We start from the raw sequence: 26,734 nt of genomic DNA, 5'->3' as shown, positions 1-26,734 counted from the left end.
TTATATGGAGTAGACCCTCCCCCCCAAAAAAATAGAACAAATAAGAGAGATCACTGAAATTGCTGAAGTTATTGAAAATGATGGCATGGAAAGAACTAACTGTTGCTCATTAGCCAGATTACAGGGATATTGTTCTAGAACAAAGACACAGCTAATTTCTCGTGGTGTTTGTGATAGGTCTCTGTGGCCCAAATGAAGGACCGAAGTCTTGGCTAACTAAAGGAAAAGGGAGTTTTACCCAGATTACTAAAGCTGATGACTACTTCACCTTCTTTTCAGTAATTATCTTCTTTACGTTCCATGTTTATTCCCCAGCGCTGTTTTGCCAGACATGTTCCAGTTGTCTACATACTTCTCTGACAATGCTATATTGTATCTTATGAGAGCAATGATTGTAACCTTTTTTTCCTATCACCTTTCTGCTCTTCTTTGATGGAACTAATATATGAAATGAATTTTAAACTGTTTAAATTACCTAATTGTATTTATATCTTGTGGGTATTCATTCTATTTATCATGCATTTAATCTTGACCAAAACTATGAGTACTAGTTAATCTCCAGCTTTCAAATGAGTTTCAAAAATTATTTGAAGCACTTTCCCCATAGAAATTCATTGAAATGGCAATACAGACCACTGTGACTTATTTAACCAAAGTAACTAAAATATGGTATATTGGAAATTTAAGAAGCAATTATAATTCAAATTTCCTTGATTGACACTTCTAAGGTTTATAAAATACTTTTCATAAAATTTCTATTAGATACATGGTGGTAAAAATGTCTTCATGTTCATTTTAATGATGAGAACACTGAAGCTTAAAGACAAAGGGGAAGAATCCAGGGTCAAACAGTATTTTAGAAAGGACATTTAGATTCAAATTTCCTGATTCCAAGATTAATGTTCTAATTACTGCACCATTCAGCCTGAAAGGTGACCAAGGTAATCTGTTAAAAAGGTATTTTCCCCCTTCAAAATATATCATTATAAATTAATTAGAACAGAACATAAAAATTTAGTTAAAGCAGATTTAAAGGAGGGGTTATAGGTATAATTTTATAGTGATTAAGAGAAAAGTTGATCACTTCTTTAATCTTTAGAGGTTAGTGACATTTATGAAAAGTTCACTTCAAGATATATAATCTTTCCTTTTTTCATGGTATGGATGTGTCTCTAACAGAACTGACCAAGCCAGCATGATGTATTGAAAAGGGAATTCATTGGCTCAGGAGTCAGAGAACCTGGATTCAAATTCTGCTTCTTATTCTTATTACTTGTGTCCCTTTAAATAACATGAGGAGTAAAATAATAACAATTTTGAAGGAGAGGGAGATAATTAAGCTTAAGTTGTCTAGGAAGATTTTATGGAAGTTAAAAAGAGAATGTGGATTAAAGGGAATAGGTGTCTATATGTAAGAGATTAGATAAATTGAAATATGAGGTAAGATGTGAATGGCAAAAGGAAAGGGGGTTCTGAAACTCCATGCATATATTCTCTTTTAAGGAGTAAGACAAAAAAAAGGTAAGTAGCACCTGAGATGTTGGGTTATGGCTTCTGGTTCAGGACACTAGATGGTGCCAATGGCCCAGGACAGCTTCGTTGCCATCTGCCCCTCTGATCTGTTACTTCTCAAGGTGCTCTATTAACTATTAGAAACTGACAATCTGACAGAGACAGATATTTTTATTATTTCTTTTCTGGAAAGTCATAAGCTAATGACATGAAAATTTTTGCTTTCTCAATGAAAATTTTCATTCACAGTTTTCTAAATTAGGAGATCTTTAATTTACACAAGAAAACATTTATGTAGTCTTAAAAAAAAAAAAAAAACTTTAACTTTGGAAAATTAGCCAAGTAAAAATAATAACCTTTTTTCCCTCATGATAAATACTGTTCTTTGAATATTATCATATTTGCAAGGTGAAAAATATCTTTCTCCATACAGGTGACTTGTCAACATAGATAAAGTACCAGATTTGGAGTCAGAAAGATTTAATTTAAATCCAGCCTCAGATATCTAATAGCTTTGTGATCCTAAGCAAGTCACCTAACATTTCAATTCTGTTAAAAAAAAAAAAAAACTTCTGTAAAAAAAAGAAGGGAGTAGTTACAATGATTTTTAAGATGACTTTCAGCGCCAAATCTGTGATTCTATGATTAAATATATGGCATTCCAAATCATTTGCTTCTTGGAAAATCAAGATTGCCTTTTACAGTTGTATAGAAAAGTAATTTATATATAGTACTCTAAATGAGCAGTTTATTTCTTGGCCCAATAGGCTCAATTTGGGCCAAATAGCCCAGAAACACTAATTTGATTTTTACAATCAGCTGCATAATCTTTTTCTGGCTTAATAAAACACTTCTACTTCAAGAATTAGAAATGAGGGTTAGAATGGAAGTGTGATCTTGAGTTTTAGGTTAGCTGTTTTCAAGACCAGCCCAGGAAATAGTTAAATCAGTATGTCCTTGGGCTACCCTCTTTATACTACTTTGTCCTCAAAAGGTATGAACTTTACAAATGAGAAAGGAAAGCACTTTTGAGAAATAAACCTCAGAATATAGTTTCAAAATTGCCTGTACTAGCCTTAGGATGAAGTTGTGCTTTTACAGTTGTGCAGTTATCTCCATCTATAAGATCTTACTAGATGGGTACTGTTTTTTAATCTTATGGTTCATGGGTCACAGCTGGCAACTCTCCAGGATCCTGTGTGCTTGACTAGATTGTTCCTCTGATTCAGTTGATCACTGGGCCAGTGTGTTCTTGAAACTCTTGAAGCTTAATAGAATCTGCCAGCATTTTTGTGTTCAAAGTTCCTTGGTGCATTAATAATCCCATTCATTTCATTGTGTATATAGGTGAGTAAGTCATGGAGTGGTGTGATCTCTGAAGAGCCCAAATCAAAGGTGACCCAAAGAACAAAATAGATCCATGTTAGGCAGAAGCAGCATGGTCCAGCAATGACAGACTTCATGATGCAAAGCATGAAAAACAAGAAGGGCATTCATTGATTTTGAATCAACAAATGAATCCATTCTGCATCAAACATAATGCTAGGGATTTTGGTAAAAGATAAACGTGAAAGTTTTCCAGCAGGGAGCTTAATACATATTAAAGGAAACAGGAAGGCCAGTACCTATCTTTTGTGGACAAGAACCAGAATTGCCCAAAAGAGGAAAGAATCTCATGGGAGAAAATTTACAATGCTACTACTGGTAAAGAACATTCCTCAGGGAAGAGATTGATCCAAGTGTTCAACTGATTAACAAGATAATTAACATGTTTTCAGACTCTATAACTATTCCTCTGGCATTAAATTTGACCAGTCATCAAGACATTTCCTCTTTCATATCTTACTTAGCAGTTTACAATATTCTTACATACTAATCATAAGGCATTAGTTGCCTTTTGACTTTGAATTCGATAAGGAAAGTGATTGTGTCTCATCTCAACTTTCTACCTTTCCCCAGAACCTGGCTAGAACACCATAGGTGCTTAATAAATGCCTGTTAAAAGTAATTAACCAAAACATCAAAGTGCCCTCATGCTCATTTCATGTCATTTCTCTTCCTGGGCATTGGTATATGTTCTGCCTGCCCTAGTTTTCCATAAATGTCACTCATTTAATCAATATTGTTCTGTTTATTGAGTGTCTAGTGGGTCCTAAATGCCTATTAAAAAAAAAGAAGACTGAATGTTCTTAAGGAATTGGAGAGATTCTAGGTCCTTTTTCTTTCACAATTCTGGTTTAAACCCTAAATGGCTCAATCTCTTGTCTTCTGAGAGTTTTTCTTTAAACTGAATTTTAAAAAAGCTACTTATCCCCTGGCAAATTAGTGTTCACAAGACCAGTGTGGGTGGTACTTCTATTCCTTATAGTGGATACCTCCTTGGAGAGTGACCCCATTGTTTTATGGTCAATTGCTGTTTTCTTTGGGTTAAATACAGATATCTCTAGATCTCTAAGAGCAAACATGGCAAAACTCTGGCTTTACTTACATTTATTGTTATTTTATCATCCCCATTGTTGTATTTGTGAACCACATATATGCACGATGTTTATAAGATAAAACCTCTTTAGTAGAATCTTAAACTACTTAGACCATAAACTTAAGGAAGGAGAGAAAGGAGAATAAATTGAAATGAAGTTGCAAAAAAAAAAAAAAAAAAAAAGTAGCAGGAAACCTGAATCATTAGTCATTTTTAGTAATAGTTATATGTGAAATTGATATGATCTGTCAGCAAACTCAATGGCATTGTTCTTTGCCATTTGTTTGTATAAAAATAACAATAGCTAATAATTTAGATAGCACCTATTATGTACCATTCTAATGTACACTTTCCAAATATTATCTCATTTGATCCTTCCAGCAAACCTAGATAATAGATGCTATTATTATCATCCCCCTTTTACAATTGAAGAAGCTGAGGCAAACAGAGATTAAGAGCTTTACACAAGACTATACAGCTAATAAATGCCTGAGGGTAGATATGAACTAAGATCTTTTTGATTACATACCCAACACCCTATCCTCTTTCTAGCCACTTTCCTAAGCCACGTAGCAACATGAACAGGCTTATTGATGGGGTGATAAATAGAATTCATTGTACAAGTACATCCTACTTTCTATGTCACAAAAGCTCTGTGTACATTCATTTATTCTATGTACTGCTTATTAGTCAAAGAAATACCATTATATCTTTTGGGAAATTATTCCCCAATATATAATAATTTTATGTGCATAAATATATACTTCAGTTGAGATCTTCCCATAATAGTTTTGCTTGGAGTGAATTAACCTGGAATGCCCTGTAGTTCTAGAGCATATGTAGATTCTGTGAGATATTGTCCTGAACTGGAACACTCTAATTATTCTTAGAATTCATTGATATGTACTTTTCCTGTAGTGAAATGGATTTCAAATAGCCCACCCATGCCCCACCTATGCTTACAAGTCATGATTCCATTCATGTTGGGAATTTTCCTTCTTTTGTTATTTAGTGGTGGCAAATGGAACATAGAAACTGTACAGGGCTTTAGATCTCATTTATGAATAGCTTTCTTTGGTCCTTTATTGCTCTTATGATCTCATTTATATCAATTTTTTTTTTTTGTTCGATTCCTTGTTTTTAATGTGCTACTGTAATCTGCTCATGTCTTCCATGCATCCTATCCTATCTTTTCAGTGCTTTTCAGTTTAACTTCTGGGATTAATCCTACTACTTATAGCCATCTATCACCATTGGAAGACATTGCTATTAAAAAAAGATGACCCTTATTTCATTGAAGCACTTATTAATTTAAAAATATTTAGAAATATATGTAATTTATTTGTACCTTCTAATACTATTTGATAAAATTCTCTTGGGTTTTTTATTATTATCCTAGTTGCTGAAGATATGCATCCCTATATGTTGATGGTAACCATCTTCCCTTTTTTATCTTTCTTTTCTATTTTTCTTAACCTCTAACCTCAGTATTTACTCTCTTGAATTTTTTTTTTTTTGAAACAACTATGAGCCTCTTTCCTCTAGTCATAAAAAGAAAGTGATAAACTTGTTTATACTACTCTGCTTCCAAAGGAGTACATATCTCTTGGCAGGAGTGAAGTTATTTTTAAAGCGTGTAGATAATTTTACATTTATTTGTTTGGGTTCTGCTAGGAATACCTAAGATTCTACACACCATTTCATATTATATTCAGTTATTTCCCTAATTCCTTGTGTGTCAAGGAAATCAGATAATTCTAGCTTATTATCCAAATAAAAGGTATTTACTACAAAGCTGTGGTTGTTTACTACTCAATATATTAGAATAATACCCTTTGGCATGTGCTCCTTGATCTTGCAATTTTGTATTGTAGGAGTTTTTTTTTTTTTTTTAAAGTAGAAAAGTATTGTATAGTTCCTGTTGTCATGGAAATAGAGAATGATTAGCAAAAGCTTTGATTAGGATTTATTTAAGGTAATATCAGGTATCACAGTCTAGCTGCTCAGGGACTACACACAGAGCTGTCATCAGTGAGGAGTAAATAGCTCAGATATTCCTGCTCATATAAGAGGAAAAGAAAAAAAATCAACATGTAAGCCTAAAAAATGCAAAGTCAGTTATTTACCTTGTCTTAACTGTTAAGTTTTCTATAATAGTTGAACGTAGGGTTTGTTTGTTTTCAATGTAACATACTTTAGCAGAATCTACCAATGGCTCCTTTCTACAGCATGAAAACATAACCTATTTTCCCCTTCCTGAAATGTCCTTCACTTAACCCTATCATCCCTTCAAGCTGTTATCCAATAACTCTCCTCTCTTTGACACCTATTCTCCTAGAAAAAATCTTCTATGCAAATTCCTGTCAAGGTGGCTACCTAACAATTGGTAGATTCCCCAGATCCCACACCCTAGCAAAACCCTAAATTCAAAGCAGATCAAATAATGATTAACAAATCTGATGAGAAACTGTGTGTAGATTCCCCCAAAGAAGAATTGCATGATTCTATAACAACTTTAAGCAGAGATCCAAAAGGAAAACTTGATTTTCCATGTGGACCATATAAATACGTTTTTAAAAAATGAAGCAAGAGATATAAAATGAAATAAAACTTGAGGAAATTGGCAGGGGAATAACTTAGAAAGGATAGTGGTAAACCTTACCCATGAAATGAATTCCCTAAAAACTATAATAGAAGGAATAGAAATCAGTGACTCCATGAAAAGGCAAAAAAAAAAAAAAAATCAAATTAAAGATTGTAAAGATTAGAAGAAAATAAGAAAAATATATTTGATATAAAAAAGCTGACGTGGAAAATTAGTCAAAGGAGGATACTCTTTGAGAAACATGATTAAAAACAAACAAACAAAAGCATAGAAATTATTTTTCAAAAATTGTAAATGAATAATTCCCAGAGCTGTTAGAACCAGAGGACAGATAGAAAGAATATACTAGTCATTTCTAAAAGGAACCCCAAAAGAAAAAGTTCACTAGTATAATTCATAGTCTCTCTCCTCCTCTCTCCCTCTCTTTTTCTCTCCCTTTCTCTCTTTTTATCTCCTATATTTTTATGAACTTCTCTCTGTCTCTCTATATGTATACAAATATATGTATATGTGTGTGCAAACATCACGTGTGTGTGTGTGTGTGTGTGTGTGTGTGTGTGAGACATCCAGGAAAAAAAGCAGTAAAGCATTTTAAAGACTAACACTTAGGATCACTCAAAACATTGCAGATTTTACTCTTTATGAAAGGAAATATTGGAATATAATATTGCAAAAACCAATAAGTAAGATTACAACCAGGAATAATTTACCTGACAAAACTGAGTACAAAGGAAAAGATACTGAATTATTAAGCTGATTAGGAACCTTGAAATATTAACAAGATGCCAGAGAAATCTATAAAGGTAAATATATTTGAGTTATTAGAAATTAGATAATAATATAGTGCTAACATTCTAATAGAAGAAAAAAAGAAATGTATCTTCAGAACTTTGTTTTCAAAGAATATTGAAAAAATAATCTCTCTCTAATACAAACCCTTCAGAATAGAAGAATTCCAGGTTTGGGATAGGCTTTATAGTAAAGGTAAAAGGAATATAGAAAGAAATAAGGTAGAAAGGTTGGAACCTTCTATTTCTTGAAGTTGGAGTGCATTTTTAAAAGAGTATAAATATGAAGAATTCTCATCTGAACTCTCTCATATGAAGTAGACAAAGGATGCTTGAATACACATAAATAGTTGTGATGACTACGTATTTTAAAATCAGCCGGAGTCAGGAATTCAGGTTAAGGGAAAATCCTCGATATTTATTCTTTGCAGAGGTAAAGGGGGATCACGATAGGAAGTGAGTAGTCGCGACACGAACCCAACCAGCCATCTCTCTGCCTCTCTCTCTCTCCACCAAAATCGTCTCTACATCATTTCCTATACAACACATCAAAACTTGTACAGAGAGTGGACGGGGCCATTCTTTCTCCAAGTATAAATTAATAGAGTTTCGTTCAATTGCTATTTAGCCTCATGTGCTTGGGACCTCAGTGCATCAACTTGAGCTTCAGCCCATTACAAATAGTTTAGAATAGAAATGCATCAAACTCAATGTGGAAATAATCTGAAATAGGAAAGAGGTATTAAGAGGGAGGATAATACTGGATAGGAAACAGTTACAAGCCAAATAAAACTTTCCTTTCCCAAAGAGAAAATCAAAAAAGTAAAGAAAAACATTAGAATCTCGCAGGATGCCTTGCTTTAGTTTGCCTCTTAAACAATTGAAGAATTATTGAACATCATAATATAAATGTAAAGATACATTTTTTTGCCTTAAGAAATTATTTAAAAGCATTTTGGAGGATAGAATGAATTGAAGAATTATTAAGTAAGCAGAACAGAAAAAAGAGTTAGTAGAAGATCATCAGTATTGTAAAGAGAAACAATTTTGAAAAACTCAAGAACTCTGATTAAAAAATTAACAATTGTGTATCCAGCCAATCCAAGAGGAAGTATATTACCCATTTCTTGACTTTGAGATAATGCACACAAGTAGAGAACACATTTGTGCCTGTAGCCACTCTGTGGCTTGCTTTTTTTTACTTGATTTGCTTTGTTATAAGCAAATAGCCTCCATTTCTTTCCTTCTCATTAATTTTTCAGCCCCTTACATTCAGGCTTTCAACCACATCATTCAACTGAAAATGCTCTTTTCAAGGTAATTAAAATTAATATTTTCAATCCAATCTCTTTTTTTCCCTCAGACTTTGCCCTTCTTGACCTGTCCATAGCATTTGGCACTATTAGCCTTCCTGTTTTCCTGAAAACTTTGTCTCTTCTGGATGTTTCTCCCTTATCATCCCACATCCAGATAAGTACTAAGAAAAATACTGAATTACCATCCATATCCCTGTAAGACATTCCTAAAGCTATACCCTTGGAACCATCTTCTCTTTTTTCATTCTATACTGTTTCCTAATTATATTATCAGCTTCAAGGATTCAGCTGTCATCTTGATGTAGAAAATTCTCAAATGTATATCCAAGTGCAAAGTTTCTCTTGAGCTTTATTCCCACATTACCAAAATGTTTATTGGACAGTTATAGTTATGTTCCAAAAGGTATCTCAAGCTCAACATGTCTAGAAAAGAACTCATCATTTTTCCCTCAATCTTTCTAGTCCTCCTAGCTTCTCTAATTATGATGAATATATCACTATATTTCTAATCAATTTTCACAACCACAGAGTCATCCTTGACTTATTTCTCCCATAATCTTGCACATCCAATTAGTTGTCTTGTCGATTTTACCTCCACAATATCTCTTACATTTGTCCAGTATTTTATACATACAGTGCCATCACATTAATTTAGGACTTTTTTACCTGTCTTTTTAGACTACTACAGTAGATTCCTGTCTGATCTCTGAGCCCCAACATTCTCCTCTTCCCAAACAAATCTCTATAGAACTTCCTAATTGGTATTCCTAAAACACAGGTCTGATCATGTCACTTCTTTATTAAAAAATGTTCACTGGATCCTGTTGCCTCCAGAATCAAATACACCTCCTCTATTTGTATTTAAAGTTTGTCAAGTCTAATTCAAGCCTGTTTCCTAGACTTATTCATGTGCCTTCCTAGACTTTTTTTTTTACATTATTCCCTTTCATGGTCTCTATAATCTAGTCAAATTGACTTGCAATACATTTTCACACTCAGAAATCTTGCTTGCTTTAGATTTTTGCTTAAGGGTAGCTTTCTATATGAGGCCTTTACTTTTTCCTGAGTTATTACTCTTCCTGCAAATTATCTTGTGTTTATTTTGCATACCCCTCTACACATATGTATATCTCATGACACATACATATATATGCATGTTTATTTGCACACATTTGTTTGTATATATGACTATCGATGTAGAAGTAGATAGATTATATATTTAAGTTATGTGTATATATTTTTTTCCCCAAAAGAATGTTGGTTTCTCGAGGCCAGGGCCCATTACTATTTTTTGTCAAGAGTACTTGAAAATAAATGCTTAGGGAATGAATGAAAAACTGCTAAAGTTTTTAAAATGTATTTGAGTGATTAGAAATTAGATGATAATATAGTGCTAATATTCTAATAGATTCTAATAGAATGTAAATATATTCAAACAAATATAATATTTTCTAATTACACAACAATTCTATTTAAAACAGTAAATTTCTTCCTTTACCCTTCAGTCTCTAGAATCCATATAGTTGGTTGGTGTACCAAATTGTTCCAAGGCCCACACTATTTTGAGAAAGGGCCCACAAGCTTCACCAGACTGCCAAAGGGGTCCATGACATAAAAAGGTTAAGAACCCTTGTTCTAATATACCCCTAAATTTTACAAGTGAAAAAACTGGGGCCCAGTGTGGGGAGATGATTTACTTAAGATAATATCATAAGTAGTCATTCAAAATAGTAAGTATGATAAGGAAGGCTTTCAGAAGCTTCTGTCACATTAGAAACGGCTTAATTCAATTCAGTAAATATTCATTAAGCATTTTTTACATGCTCATTATGCTAGGTGTGAGGAATGCAGTGATGAAAAATGATACAATCCCAAATCCTCAAGGAATATATGCATATGTGTGTGTGTGATGTTATGACAAGGGGATTTGTCACATGTCTTGTGTTCTAGGCTTTCTTCCGACGTGTAGGCTTTTTACCGTTTTCTACCAGCTGTATCAGTGTCTATAGTTCTCATGAAGTTAATCTCTAGCTCCCATTACTCCCAAACCATAGATGATTTTATTTATGAGTAAATGGAAATAGAGAAGACTCCCAATAAAATTGCACTATCTGCTAGTGAGAATTCTCTTTTGACCCCTATCCCAGCCACTTGAACCTTTGAATGATTACAACCCTGAGTAAGAATCAGTCAAAAAGGTCCGCATTTTTGAATTTCATACCAGAGCTCTCTTTTGACCTCTATGCTGTCCAATAATACTTATTTTCTTTAGCTCTTTTTACCACTTGCTTTCTGTAGGCATTGATGCTTATAATTCTCCATTGTAGTGTCCATTGTAGTCCACTCTTCTTTCTGAAGCCTTCATCTACTTCCAGGAAGTAGTTACTTCATCCCTTCCTTCACTCACTCCCTCTGTTCTCCACAGTTCTTCCACTTGGTGATCATTGGCTAAATTGGAAGACAGTTTTCTAACCACTGTGCTTTATGGGTGTATTTATAGCTTAAAATGCTGCCATCATAATTCAGCCTGCTCTTCTGAAGTAAGCCTGTTTTAGGCTGGTCCTGTGGTTCAGGTTCAGGATTGGAATGCTCATCCCTTTTATACCACCTAATATTTAAATTAAAAAGTTTAATTACCAATCTATTTGGCAAGGACACATCTCTGATTAATCTAGATACAGCTTTCCTGATTCCACATCTACTGTGCTGGTGCATTGAGCCAGCAGAGTGTTTCAAGCCACAAATTCCACACTTACTGGGCTTTTATGTTTGGATGATTGAGAAATTAATGCAACAGTTAAAGCTTTAGCCTTGCTTCTAGGGCTGATTTATCTTTGTGGATGGCTTATTTAGGATAGTTGTGGTTCCTACTACATCTTCCTTTTATACATTTTCCTGTAGCCTTATTGGTCCTTGTGAGAAAGCTAGAAAAATATTCATCTTAAGCTTCATAAGTAAATCTCTATCCCCACCTTTTTTAGATTTGTGCTGACTCATTATTATTTGCTCTTTCTTTCTACCAGCAGTCTTCCTTTTAGGGCAGTGTTGTGTAGGTTGGGTGCTAGACCCCCTGACCCAAAGTAACTAATCAGAGACATCTTCAGATACAAAAAGAAAGCATTTATTTAGTTCCTGCAGGGAGAGGGCCAGACACTCACCTGAGAGACATCTCAGCTCCCAATATGTGCTTGACCTGGCAAGCCAGAAATAGTAAAGCTATTACTTTAAATAGCAAAGACTCAAGTCTTTTCACTGGATGGACTAAAAAGGAAGTATCCATTATTGACCATTAGTCACCAATGTTGTCTGCTTCCTGTGGGGCACATTACTCCCTCAGCTTAGACCTACATTTTGACCTTTCTTGCCCTAAAGACCTCTAGGCCTTGTGATCATGTGATTTCCTGTAACCTGGGCCTAAGGCCCGACCTTCTGGCCCTGAAGACCTCTGGGAATAGGAATCACTTGACCATCTTATAGACTCTTTGAGAAAACTTTACCTGGTCTCATTCATTATTACTGAGTCTCAGAACTGGAGCATTGTTCCTTTTTCCCAAGTTATCATTCCCACTCTCCTTCCATCTCCTCCAGTCTCCTTGTAGCTGACTTGATATTTATTGAGTCATTTTCAATTGCGTATAATTCTTTATGATCCCACTTGAGGTCTTCATGCCAAAGTTACTGGAATAATTTGCCATTTCCATTTATAGCTAATTTTACAGATGAGGAACAAATACAAACAGGTTTAAATGATTTTTCCAGAGTCATACACCTAGTTAGTATCTCAGGTCAGATTTGTATTCAAGTCCTCTTGAGTCCAGAAGCAGTGTCCAATCCACTATACCATCATATTTTAAATCACTTTTTTTGTATTGATCTTCTATTGTTAATAGCATTCTATTTTCCTCTAATCGTCAAGACAATTTTTAGCATTCGTTTTGCCAAGATTTTGAGTTTCAAATTTTCTTCCCTTCCTCATTCCCTTCCTCTCTTCTAGAAACAGTAGGCAATTTGATATTAGTTATACATGTGCTGACAGTCACAGTTGTGAAAAAAAAACAAATCAAAGGAAAAAACATGAAAAAGAATGAAGCAAGTAAAAAAAAAATCTGTGTTTCAATATCCAGAGTTCATCAGTTCTTTATCTAGATGTGGATGGAATTTCCCTTCATGAATCCTCTTCGTACTTTTCTTAGACCATTGGTATTGCTAAGAATAACTGAGTCATTCATCGTGAATCATCATACAATGTTGCTGATACTGTGTACAAGGTTTTCCTGGTTCTATTCATTTCACTTTGCATCAGTTCATACAACTTTTTCAATGTTTTTTCTGAAATCTACCTGTTCATTATTTATTGTTGCACCATCGAATTCTATTACACCACAACTTGTTCTGCCATACCCCAATTGTTGGCATCCCCTCAATTTACAATATTTTGCCAAAAAAGTATTTTTGCATATAATATCTCCTGTCCCCCCCCCCCCCTTTTTTAATGATCTCTTTGGTATACAATATTGCTGGATCAAAAGAATGCACAGTTTAGTTACCTTTTGGGCGTAGTTCCATATTGCACTTCAGAATGATTGGATTTCTTCACTGCTTCACCAGCAGTGCATTTGAATTCCTATTTTCCCACATTCTCTCCAACATTTGTAATTTTCTTTTTTTTGTCATATTGGCTCACCTGATAGGTGTGAGATAGTACCTTCAGAGTGGTCTTAATTTGTATTGCTCTAAGCAAAAGGGATTTAAAGCACTTTTTTCATATACCTATAGATACCTATTGTTATAGATGATTTTTTCCTCTGAAAACTACCTGTCATATCTTTTAACCATTTATCAATTGGGAAATGTGTGGGCTTGTATTCTCATAAATTTGATTCAGTTATATATTCGAGAAATGAGGATTTTGGTTTTTGCTCCACTTTACTTTCCACCTGGTATCCAATAGTTTGCTGAAATTAATAGGCTTGGAAATTACAAAAGATGTTAGAACTTGAGACTAAGGAGACAGTAGAGAAGAGTGACCAAAAACAGACTTTTAAGGGACATCCAGAGTCAGGTGATTACAAAAGGAAAAGGAGCTAGCTAGTTAGACTTAAGAAGTATTGAAGGAATTAGAAACAAAAATTAAGGTATGAAAAAGCCAAGGAAGGTGGGAGAATAGTCAATAGTACCAAGTGCTGTAGAAAGGTTTAGAAGGACAAGAAATGACTGTATCATTGGATTTGGCAGTGGGTTTGAGAGGTTGCTGTCTTGTAGAGAATGTAGCAATCTGAAACCAAATTGCAAGGAATTAGTAAGTGACAGTGAGGTAGCACACAGTGGTTAGAACACCACTCTCAAAATCTAGTAGATCTGGGTTTAAAGTGAACCTCAGACATATTCTAGCTGTATGGCCCTGAGTAAGTCACTTAATCCTATTTGCCTAAGTTTCTTCATTTGTAGAATGACTTGGAGAAGGAAAAAATAAACTACTTAAGTATCTTTGCCAAAAAAACCTTTTCCAAATAAGATCATGAAGAGTTGCACATGATTGAATCACAACTAATAAGTGATTGGATGATAGAGACAATAAATATAGACTTTTTTTTTTGAAAGTTTGTCAGTAAATGGAAAAGAAAAAAAAGATATCATAAGGTTAACGGAAGGATGTTGAGTATGTGGAGGTCTGAGCATGTCTTTCTGTAAATAAGAGCCAATAGAGAGATTGAAGATGGAAAATAAAAATGACACAATGGTTTTTCCATCAATTCCCATCATTTGGAAGTGGGAAATTTGTTTTTGTCCCAAAAGCAGAAGTAAATGAAATAAATGGAATTTTCAAAAGTAGCAAATTAAGGACCAATATTAGGAAAGGTTGCCTGCTACTAAAATTATCCAAAAATAAAATAGAATGTCCCAATGATTATTTAAATATAAAAATGTGTTCTATCCCTGTGTAAGATATATATGTTCACCTGGGTTGTCTAAAGGTTGTAGGCATGATTTATGATTGGCATCGCCAGAATTTGCCTCAATGTCAACTACAATTTCTACCCTGAAAGTAACTAAAGAATCATAGCTAGGCATTTATTCCTTCTCTCATCAATCCTAAGAGGCATCTCAGGCTAGAATTTTATTTATATGCTCTCCACAAATATCACCAGTTTAAGAGTCTGAATCAGGAAGAAAACCACTTCCATAGTTGTTTTGAAAGGGAAAGAGAAAGCTTAGCTTAAGCTTGCTAGCTTAGCTCCTTCTCATCAAATTCTAGTTATACCACAGATCATGATAATCACCAATAGCAAGTAAACTTCTGTGTCCCAGTGAACAGAGAGTATACAAATTGAAAAATATCAGAAAGTTCATAGGTGTGAATGACTCTTTAGATGGGAGCTCAAACTCAGCTGAAACTGGGAGGGGGGTAGAGAAAGGCGGAAGTTTCATCCAGAGAAAGTCCATTCTAATTCTCTAGAATTTTAAGTTAATTAACTTCCCATGTATGTCACCTCTTTCTAAGTCTTCTGCTTTTATTTTCCTGGATTATCATTAGTTCACCTGTCACTGGAGTAAGTCAACCCCTTATAACAGATATACACCATACTGCTCAGCCATTTCTCCAGCAATCAGGACTCGTGTCTCTCATCACATTTGCAGCTCCATGCAAAAGTCTTGATTAGAAGCCTGATTACATACATATATAAGACTACTTGCCATTTAGGGGAGGGAGTGGAGGGAGGGAGGGAAAAAATCGGAACAGAAGCGATTGCAAAGGATAATGTTGTTAAAAAAAAAAAAAATTACCCTGGCATGGATTCTGTCAATAAAAAGTTATTATAAAATTAAAAAAAAAAAAAAAGAGAAGCCTGGTTACATAAAGAGGGAAAGGTCCTTAGAGATTATCTAGTCTAACTTCCTCATTTTACATATGAAGAACTAATGATCACAGAGAAGTGTCATCCTTATCTGGAGGTCTTTGAAAGAAGCTGGATGACCATTTGTTGATCATATTATTAAGATAATTCACCTTCAGGTATGTGTTAGACTAGATCAATTCTGAATTACTTTCCAACTAAGCTACTATTTGATTGAGATATGATATGATATATGAAATCAACGAATTTGGGAGAAAAATAGGATCAAGGACATACAGTACAGCTTAGTTTTGCCAAAGGAGTTCCTCTGAGGCTTAAAAGGGATAGGAGATAAATGAATATAAAAAAGGTATTTTATAAGGAGAGGAAAGACATCAAATTTAGATTGGAAGGCAATTTAGTAGGTGACTGACTATTGGCCGAGAAGTTAAGAGAAAGATAATTGGGATCTTGAAGATTTCATACTTTTCTATCACTAAGAAGGTTTGAAGAATATGCTAGAAAGTCATTAAGAGATTATTGGTTGATAGTAATTGCTATTCTGAATTTTGAAAGAAATATTAATTAATTTTTTAATGACAATATTATTTTCTAGAGATTGTCTTCCTTATAAAGGGGCTCTAGTTGAAAAGTTGATCTGAATTTTTAAGTTGTTTAAAGAGCTGGGCTTTTGGCTTTTTTTATTTGAGTAATTCACAGACATTGTTGGCTCCCAGCAAACTTGAATATAGACATCTATCATTTTGTATTTCCATCATGATGAAAGAAGCTCTTTTCCATTGTAATCTCTACTGGGTTCCTTTGTAAGCTTGAACTGACAAGGCAATTTTCTGTTGAATCAACCTATGTTCAAATTTCTGAAAAAAAAAAAAAAGAATAAAATGATGATTCAGTCTTTTGGTATGTTCTAATAATCTTCATATCTGAAGTGACATCAGAGACACACTTAATGAATTTCAGCTCTTAAAAAAGTTGCTACATTTGGACCTTAAAGGCTTTTCTCTTGAAAGTCCAGATATCCACTTTCCCTTATCTGCTTACTTTCAGAGACCATCTAGAGAACAAATGGCTGGTAGTTTTCCAAAGGGACAGATTTTCCTATCTGATGCCTTTGTTCCAGAAAAGAAAAGAAAATGAAAAAAAAAAAAAAAAAAGATTGTAGTTTTATCCTGGGATATTGAATCTAAAGCAAACTGAAACTTTGCTGATTTCTTTTGTTATGGGCTCCTTCATATAAATATGAATAGAGTGATTACTGAATAACTGAAGTTTGGGCTAGAGGTAAGCCATCTCTTTGCTCTGCAGAGAAAGAAGAAATGGCCAAATCCCATTCTGACTTGAAGAGTTCTAAATGATACTATGTCTGCACATAATTTGCAGGATGTAAAGCTTAGTATTTCTCATTTCTATGTTTGGAAGCATTTGGGAACTTATGTTGAACATTTATCTCATGCTTCTCTGATTTTTAAATGAAGTTCCATGTTGTCTGCATATAGGGTTAGCATCAGTTTGATATCAATTAATATAAGGTACTTAGACTATAGAATATATAAGCATTTCTCTTATGGGTAGAAATTTTCTAAAAAGAAAATATTTTTGTGTACAGAAAAAAGTATTGTCTGATTTTCTTATCTTCTTTATGTATGTTACAATTTAAACTCTTCATTTGAATCTCTCTTAAGTCATTCATGATTAACTTTCCTATTTACAGCATAAAAATAATTGTAATATTAGATAAATACCTCATGTATTATGAATAAATTGCCACATTCCCATGTTAAAGTTGGAGATAATTAAAAGCTAGCTTAATATCCCACAACAAATCAGCATGTACTTAGGAAAAAAAGAGCTGGCCTTTTTTACTATAAATTTGCAATGCAATTAAAAATAAAAAATGAGATCTTATAGTATCATGTTTGGAGGATATTTCTTGTTTTAACATTTCTAAAAATATCCTTCCCTCTGTTAAATCTTTTCTCCAAAAAGTATTCAAAGAACTTAAGAGTAAGGGAAAGATCTAGTAGGTCATCTTAAGTAGTATTTTCATCTTACAAATGAGACCTTTACGGGTTATTTTCATGGAGTTCCAACTCTTGAAAACACAACTACTTAGATTAAACCTTATCATAGTCGGATACAACTATGCATTTTGAGACCACTACTTTAAAATTCATAAAACTTAATAAAAAACAATCTCTGTGGCCCCAATGATGAATCTGTATTGTTGGGTCATAAAAACTAATGCTGTTTCCCAAAATATACCCTTGTCTCAAAACATAACTAATTATATTAATACATAATTTAATATTACAATTTTTCAATATATTGGCATACATGTTATGTACTACATATCTATATTTTCTCATAATGTTGTGTCACAGTTCCCTTTTATTGTCCTAACTCAATTTCCCTAAATTGTCCCACCTTGGTTGCCCTGAATTGTTCTGCTCAATCCTGTGCAATCCCACACCTTCCTCCTACTCATCATGATCTAGACAAGAAGAAAGGTTTGATCTAAGTAGTTGTGTTTTCAAGAGTTGGAACTCCATGAAAATAACCCGTAAAGGTCTCATTTGTAAGATGAAAATACTACTTAAGATGACCTACTAGATCTTTCCCTTACTCTAAGTTCTTTGAATACTTTTTGGAGAAAAGATTTAACAGAGGGAAAGATATTTTTAGAAATGTTAAAACAAGAAATATCCTCCAAACATGATACTATAAGATCTCATTTTTTATCTTAGATATGGTGACCCCAGCCCTTCCCTATTTATCAGAATGTCCGGTGCCTCCCCCGATTCTGTCACTATTCTTCTTTATTCCAATTTATCAGAATGTCTGATGCCTCCCCCTCAGTTCTCTGACTCCGCCCCTGCCTCAGTCTACTTATGTAGCTGAGCCATATATGTATATATACTTCCTGAGAAGCACACATTCGGGACTGGATGCTTTGGACATCAGCCCTGAGGCCAATATGCCCCCATCACAACCTCTCCCTTTCAAATAAATTATTAAAAACTCTCTAATCTTTATCTTGCCTCAGTTTCTCCAGCATTATAATAACTTCTAAATATCGTTCAATAAGTGATCCCTCCTCATCCTAAAATGGTTCTTTTTAAATTTAAATGGTATCTTGTATTAATATGCCACTCCTTGTCATATGTTTCATTATAACTAATTGTTCATTGTCTTTTTAATGTATTTTTTTTATCTCCCCAACTAAATTATAAGCTTCTTTAGGGTAAAGAACTATTTTGTACTACTTTGTATTTCCCCATAATGCCTCTTAAATGCTACACATTTAATAGAATCTCAGTCATTAAAAAACATTACTATGGAAACCTCCAATTTTTTTTAAAATGATGAACCACTCTGTTCTCTTTCTAAAATCTGAACTCCATGAGAAAGGGAAGAGTGATGTTCATAAATGTGTCAGGGACTTAATCTGCTTTCCATTACAGATGATAGAAAAGGCATTTAGTAAGAGGATCCATGGGTTGGAAAATCCGAAGGATCGGAATTTAAATCTCAGCTCTTCTACAAGACTACCTATATAATATCTCTTAACTCTTCTGGGCCTGATTTTCCAAATACACACTCAGAGACATATGTATGCACATATACATGTATGTTCATATATCTATGTATATATAATTCAAATTAGAAGAGTTATCGAGGGAATCTCTAATTAATTTCATGAATTCCCTAGTCTCCTTGGGGAATTTTAGGTTTCTGAAATTATAGAACATAAGCATGGAGAGCTATCCCCATGGAAAATATGCACGTCTCACCGGCATCTTATTGAATTTGTTTCCAGGCCATGACCTACCACCAAGGTGGTTTGGCTGGAACTCTGAAGGTTAGTCTCTAGGCACAAAAACTTTCCTTCTCAGTAATTGGTAAAAGCAAACTGATAGACCAGAGTCCTTGCTCTTTTGGACTTGTTTGTTTGGTTTTGGGGTGGTGTCTTTTTTTTTTTTTTTTTTTTTTTTTTTTTTTGGTTGTTTTTTACCTTTTCCTGTTAAGGACACATATCACCAAACAGAAAAATAGACATGACTTTAATAGTGAGACTTGTCACAAAGTCTCCTCCCCCACTCCTTTTCCCCCCACCCCCCAACCTCCAAGAACTAAAAATGGTTGCTTTAGTGTAGATACAGTTGGGACTTACATGTGCTTTAAGGTGACTTGAGAATATGGGTCCTGAAAATGGAGCCCTGAGATGACAATATCTAGGGCATTGATTTTCTGAAATTACATGACAGAGGTTGTGTACCCATATGATCCTCAAAAACAGTATATAGACAGTCTTTGTGTGTTGTAAACTCTTGTTTGGAAAAGGAAATTTTAATCCCTTAAACAGTGTGGTGTTAGAATCTATTCTAATTAGTGAAGGAAAATTTTGTAGGCAGGACCTACAAGTTCAGAATTTCTCAAGTTCCAGAATTCAAGGATTACAAAAGGAAAAAAGGGGGAATTTTCTGACAGATCATACTCACTAGGATGAAAAAAGAAAAATAATTCCTCACATAGGTCCTGAGAAGCATCCTGCTTACAGAGCAGAGCCTGTGAGGTACTTGGATGGTCTAAGTCAGATAGGAAGAGTATTGTTTATTCATCAGTCTCAGTGTATTTTCCCTCTGGGAGTAATTCAAACCCAGGATGAACAATACAGTTCTGTGTGGGAGGGCTAGTAATCTATCAGAATGTCTGAAGGTTGCTCTGATGACAACTCCAATTGACTTCCCATCTAAGAGTAGCTAATGGTTGTTATGTTAGCTTTATAATGTTTCTCCATCTCTTTATGGGTTCTTGAGTTCTTTTTATATCATCCACCTTTTTTGTGAGTTGAAATACAGACTTTCCAAATTATGTACATTGCCACCTAAACAGGCTGTTAAACTGGACCTAGTACCCTGGAACCCATATTTGGGTAACCTAATCATGACCTAGGTATTAGCTATATTTAGTGACTTAATGTAACAAAAACAAGTAGGTATAGTGATCCAGAGAGAGAGAAAAAAAATTATCTATTGAGCCAAGACCAGGTATTACTAGATAATTTCTAGGGCCTTTTCAACTCTGGAATCATATGATCCATTGAGGAGAATATGACTAGTACATGCAACCATATCTCTCTTGAGATACTAATCTACTGTGATTGGATTATAGGATCACGTACCTGGAAGTATTACATGATGAGGTTAAAAAGTATATTTGGGCAAAATTGATGAATGTGGATGCTGACCCATATGTGGTCAGTTTTTTTTGCAAGTTCTATATTACTATGTGAGTTGTTTATTTGTTCGGTGGTGATTTTGTAAATTTTATAGAAGTGATTTTATAGAAAATAATGAGGAAATAGGGACTGCATTCTAAGGCAATAAGTGTATTTTTTTACATTAGAACATTTACATAATCTTCTTATAATCTATGTGGTATATTTTCTGAAGAATTCTGGGAAGGTGCTCTGCCCAATAGTCGGAGTGATTCAGATGAAATTCTGCAGTTAAAAGAATATTAGAAGTGGATATTTAGACCTAGATTCCAATTTACATTCTCTTGCTTACAAGTGAAACTGTGAGTATCACTTCACATTTCTAAACCTCAACTTCCTCATTTCTAAAATAAATGAATTGGATAAAAGAGCCTCAGAGATCTTTTTCAGCCCTGAATCTTTGTTCTTATGGAAAATGTTTCTTTTTATCTAAAGGAGGAAAAGTTCTAAGACTTACACTTAGAGGGTTAGCTAGGTGGTGCAGTGGATAGAGCATCAACCCTGAAGTCAGGAGGACCCAAATTCAAATGTGACTTCAGGCACTTAACACTTCCTAACTGTGTGACCCTGGGAAAGCCTTTCATTAACTCCATTTGCCTCGGCCAAAAAAAAAAAAAAAAAAAAAAAAAAAAGACTTACACTTATAAATGCTGAGAGCTGGAATAGATGAAAGGAGCATGGGTAAAATACTATTACAAAAAATAGCAAAACAATACAATTCCCTACATAAAGAAATGTCTAAAACTTGTCCAATAACCTATGCTTCAAATGATTTAAATCCACATACAATAATTTAGTCTCTTAGAATTGATTACAATAGATTTAGTCTAAAGTAAAAATACGTTTTGTAGAAAACTATTTTTTAAAAATTATCTTTATTGATATTTTTGTTTTATATCTCCTTAATTTCTGAATGTATCCTTCTCTTCTCCTGCCAGTGTTTTGTCCTTTGTAATAATTAACCAAAAAAAAAGGGAATGGAGAAGCAGTTCATCACAGCCAGCCACTTTATCAACTGTATATAATATTCTAGACATAATCCATCACCTCCACAAAATTGTATTTTGGCAAATCTTGCCCAAAGATACTGTTGTCATTATAAATATATATCATCCAGTTTGGTGTTTTTCTAGTTTATTTTTAAATTATGTTTATATTGTTGTCACTTAGTATATTAATTTCCTGTTCTGTTTCATTCTGATTTAGTTCATATAAGTCTCCCTTGCTTCTCTAAATTCTTCATGTTTTATGTTTTTTATAAGATAACACTTTTATTATTTCCATGTAATACAGTCATTTTTAGCTCATTTCTAGTTCTTTGCTGACACAAAAAGTAGTAATGTATGGAAATTTTCTGCCTTCAATCTCTTTGCCGTATATGCCTAGAGATAGGAGCACTGGGTTAAAGAAGATAAGGACTTTTTTTTTTTTTTAAATTAAATCTTCTTAGCATATTTCCAAATTGCTTTCTAATATTGGTTGACCAATTCACAACTCCACCAGTAGTATATATTATGCCTGTATTTCCACAGCCATTGCAGTAATGACTATTTCTATCTTTTGTTATCTTTGTCGGTTTGCTAGATATGAATTGAAACCTCAAAGTTGTTATGATTTGCATTTCTCTTAAAAGTGTGTAGAATGTAAAAATATTTTACATGACTGCACATGTGTAACACATATCAAATTGTTTGTCTTCTCAATGAGGGGGAAGAGGGAAAGAGAATTTGGAACTCAAAATTTAAAAATATATTTCTATACATACAGTATTAAAGATGTTTAAAATATTATTTGGGGAAAATAAAATATTAAATCATGACTTAAAAAATGTTTCAGAGTAAACTTGCATGAAATTCCCATCTTGAAAACTTTGTTCATATCCTTTGAATACTTACACATTGGAAATAGCTTATAGTTTTATATGTGTTGATTCCCTATATATCTTGGACATTAGTTCTTTATAAGAGATATTTAATACTAAATTTTTTTTTTCCTGTTTGATTTCATTCCCCTCTTAGCTTAGTTGCATTGATTTTGTTCATGGACATGCATTTCAGTTTGGGGTAACTAAAATCATATATATGCTTTTGTGACAGTTTCTATTTCTTCCTTGGTTAAGAATATTTTCTTAATAGCTCTAGGTATGAAAGGTATCTGATCTGGAACTTTACTAAAATTTTAATGGTGTGATCTTTTATATTCTGATAGGTATCCTTTATGAGCTTATTGAAGTATTTAGTGATACTATTGATTAAAATAATGCATTAGGAGAATGGAAAGAAATTAATTACAATTAAATTTGAGAACCTCAAAGCTGTCAAATAATCTATAATCCCCATCTCAGCAAATCAAAGGAATTCTTACCTACATATACTCGAGTAAATAGATGTTATCTCAAGAATATTATTTTATGCTGTCTCATTCATCTTTCATAATAATGTGTATATTTATCCACAGCTTTAATGTGGTATAGTAGTTCAGTGTGGATATCACTAGTTCATTAGTCACTGGTCAAAAGGAGGAAATTTTACCCAATTACTAATTGATTTTATTTCTTTAAAACACAGACATATGTTTATAAAAGAAACACACACACACACACACACACACACACACACTTTTTCCATTCCCTGGGGTAACTGAAAAACTAGAGACCCCACCTGCAATCTAAGCTCTTCCTTTCCTGAGCACGACTGAACTTGACTCTGGATGTGATATGTAAGATATTTTTCATATGATGTCAGCTTTCTTCTGATGTCAGTTTTCTTCTGTAGGATACAAGTTTAGATGTGCTCATTAACCCTGAGACTGGCACCAGTATCGGAGTATTTGATCTGAGTGCATCCCACGCATCCTCAAGATTAGATGGGAGAATATCACTGGTAGAAGTTCTTTCAAGCCAGGAAACAATCTTAATTACCAAGTTACCATTTTCTTGTCATACAGAGGAATTCTACAATGAAATGCCCAAAATTTGTTGGCCATAACTGTGGATGTAAGTACAATTGTGTAGGCACAATGATCTTTCATTGACAATGAATGTGAAACAAAAACAGTGGTTGTAATAAAATAGAAAAGTCAGGAATGCTTAGTTAAATAATATTTGGAGAGGATTTATTTTGAAGAACTTAAGAAAAACTTAAGCATACTAGATGAGGGAATGAACTACTTCCTAACTCCAAGTTAATTATTTGGTAGAGAACAAAAATATATTACCTTTTTAATGCTATCAAAGAACTATTCTATCACCCTTTCCTCTCATCTCTTCTGGAGTAGACTAGAAAGGGCCCTGATTCTAAAGTCAAAAGACCTGAGTTTGAATTTTGCCATAAACTAGTTGAGTGATTTTGATCAAGTCATCTCTTTCTGGGCCCAACGTTCACCCTGTATACAATTAGAGTGTTGGACTAGATGGTCTGTTTATAATTGTGCTTGGCAAGTAGTAGGTGCTATATACATGTTAGTATTTGGAAGAAATAAAAACATTGTGGATTTAGGTTAACAGTAACTATCATCTGTATCATTCAGTTTGTTCCAGGAGTATCTTGAAGATGCTTTCAGTGAGTCTGCATATAATAACTTTACATCCCCCTACTTTTCCAATCCCATAATATTGGTTAATACCTTCCTAAAAATATTACCACACATTTATATACAAGTATATGTATAGTTTACTTATAGTTATATTTATATTTATTTTGTTTATTTAAATTTATCATGTTTATATTTGTATATAATATCTATATCTCTATGTGTATAAAATATGTATGTGTATATATATATATATATAATATATATATATACAGATATATATACACACACATACATATATACATGATCTTATTTTACATGGTGTCTCTCCTACTAGATTGTGAGCTTTCCTCTTTTTTTTTCCTACTCCCAGCACTTTAGCACAGTTCCTGGAGCTTAGTAAGTGCTTAATAAATGTTTATTGATGACTATTTGTACAGGTGTTATGGTCTACTAATAGAATATAAACTCCTTAAGGGAAGGAGAGAAGAAAATAAACATTTATTAAGCAATTATTATGTGCTAGGCACTGTGCTAAGAGCAATATCTTTTGATCCTTACAACAACTCTGTGAGGTATGTGCTATTATTGTCCCAGTTTTACAGTTGAAGAAACTGAGGCAAATTTGAAGTGATTTTCCCAGATTCACAAAGCTAGGATAGGAAATGTCTTTGGTTGGGTTTGAAGTTGGGTCCTGCTGGGCCAATTAACTGCCTATAAAGGGCAAGAACTATCTCCTTTTTGTATTGTATTTCAGTACATAGCATAATTGTTGTTGCTTGTTGATTTTACTTATTCCATTACAAAAAAAATTGTCATTTTAGATCATGTATAGGCCACTAAATATAAAAGACTTTGAATCAGGATCCTTTAGCAAGGATTGGTTAACTAGGACCCATGGGCCAAATATAGCCCACTATATGTTTTTGTATGATCTGTGAACTAAGAATCATTTTTACATTAATAAGCTCAATTTTATTTACAAATGTGAATACAATGATCAGCTCAAAGACTGATTCAAAAACTGATTTCAATAGAAAAAGTTATTTTGGATACAAAGCCTTGTAGCAGTATGACCATTTCTATATTGAATTTCATCAAAAAAAAAAAAAAAAGCTACAAAGAAGGCTCTGAGAAGTAATTAATTGACTTGTCAGTTATCACACAGCTAGTAAATGATGGAGGCAGGGTTTTGAACCCAGACTTTCAGAATGCTTTTCCATTATGCCCTAAAAGTCCTTCCACAAGCAGATAATAAAGTGCTTTGTAAAACTGTAAAACACCAAATTAATGTTATTTATTATTTCTTCCTTAGCCCTTTTATCACCTCCTGCCCCCACCGTTGGAAATTGCCTAGGGAGTTGCAATTCCAGACAATTACCACATTTCAGCAATTTAGCTTTTGGCCTATACCTCAGAACTGAAGTATCATTAAAAAGAATTAAATGGTAAATAGTAACATTTCCATTTTACAGGTGGCAGAATGAATTTAACCAAGAAGAGGGCAAGAGAGCTAGAGGTGAGGGAGAGTTTCTAGATAAATCAGTAATTTCCCAGCAAAGTAAAAATGAGGTTTTCTAATAGGACTTAGTACTTCTTGCTATGTTGTACTTCAAAGGATTTAGTGATTCTTATCTATCCCTAGAAATTTGAACAAATTCTGGAGAAGCATAGGCTTCATCCTTTCCAGTTGGTTAATCCTCTATCTGTCAATCATTCATGTAAGAGCTGAATAGACTATAAATTCACATTTCTGGAGCCACATGGCCAAAATAGCACTTTATATTCAGTGTGAAATTCTTAAAAATGAAACCCAGCTGGCAGGCTGGAAGGGCACTCTGTGTGTGTGTGTGTGTGTGTGTGTGTGTGTGTGTGTGTGTAGGGGCTGTCAGGATGTGGATAAGTGGTGTGTGATATCTCCAAGAGCTTTTCACATGTTGTGTCTATTCAGTAATTTTTCAGCATTTACTACTAGTACAAGTGAGTTTTCAAAAACTTAATCCTAAATCAGCTGTGTCATTTATAACAGTTCATTTAAAAAAAAATCAATATAGAGATTACTTTGGGAGACTTGGAAAAATCTATCTGCCCAGAATAAAGGAATAAACTATCCAGACGGAATTGGGGAAGTAACGGTGGGAATTTCAATTCTTTTAGGCCATTGGAGTATCTTTTAATTAATCCCTCCACACACTTAGTGCATTGAGCACTAACTTGAAAAAGTGAATTCTCCTCCCCAAAGAGAACAGTTCAGTTCCAGAACCCAGCCCTAAAGATTTACTTATCTTCATAATACTCACCGTGGCTTTCTTCTCTGGGCCTTATAGGTAGTAAGTTTCCTCATCTTTTTATTGACTAGTTAAAGATC

General features: G+C 33.8%; 1 protein-coding gene across 10 annotated transcripts in view; it reads left to right on the top strand.

Moving 5' to 3' along the window:
- Positions 1-26,734, top strand: part of ARL15 (ADP ribosylation factor like GTPase 15) — a 580,734-nt gene that overhangs the window by 531,441 nt on the left and 22,559 nt on the right. Inside the window, exon 7 of one of the 10 annotated variants that reach the window (XM_051990679.1) lies at positions 2,860-8,912. The exons of the other annotated variants lie outside the window; for them this stretch is intronic. Within the exon in view, the coding sequence (XP_051846639.1) occupies positions 2,860-2,928 (69 nt within the window). The 3' untranslated portion in view covers positions 2,929-8,912. Of the gene's footprint in view, positions 1-2,859; positions 8,913-26,734 lie in introns of those variants that run through there. 10 annotated transcript variants of the gene reach the window in all.

Source organism: Antechinus flavipes, chromosome 1 (assembly GCF_016432865.1).
Source record: "Antechinus flavipes isolate AdamAnt ecotype Samford, QLD, Australia chromosome 1, AdamAnt_v2, whole genome shotgun sequence".
NCBI lineage: Eukaryota > Metazoa > Chordata > Mammalia > Dasyuromorphia > Dasyuridae > Antechinus > Antechinus flavipes.
This window is presented reverse-complemented; position numbering and strand designations above follow the sequence as displayed.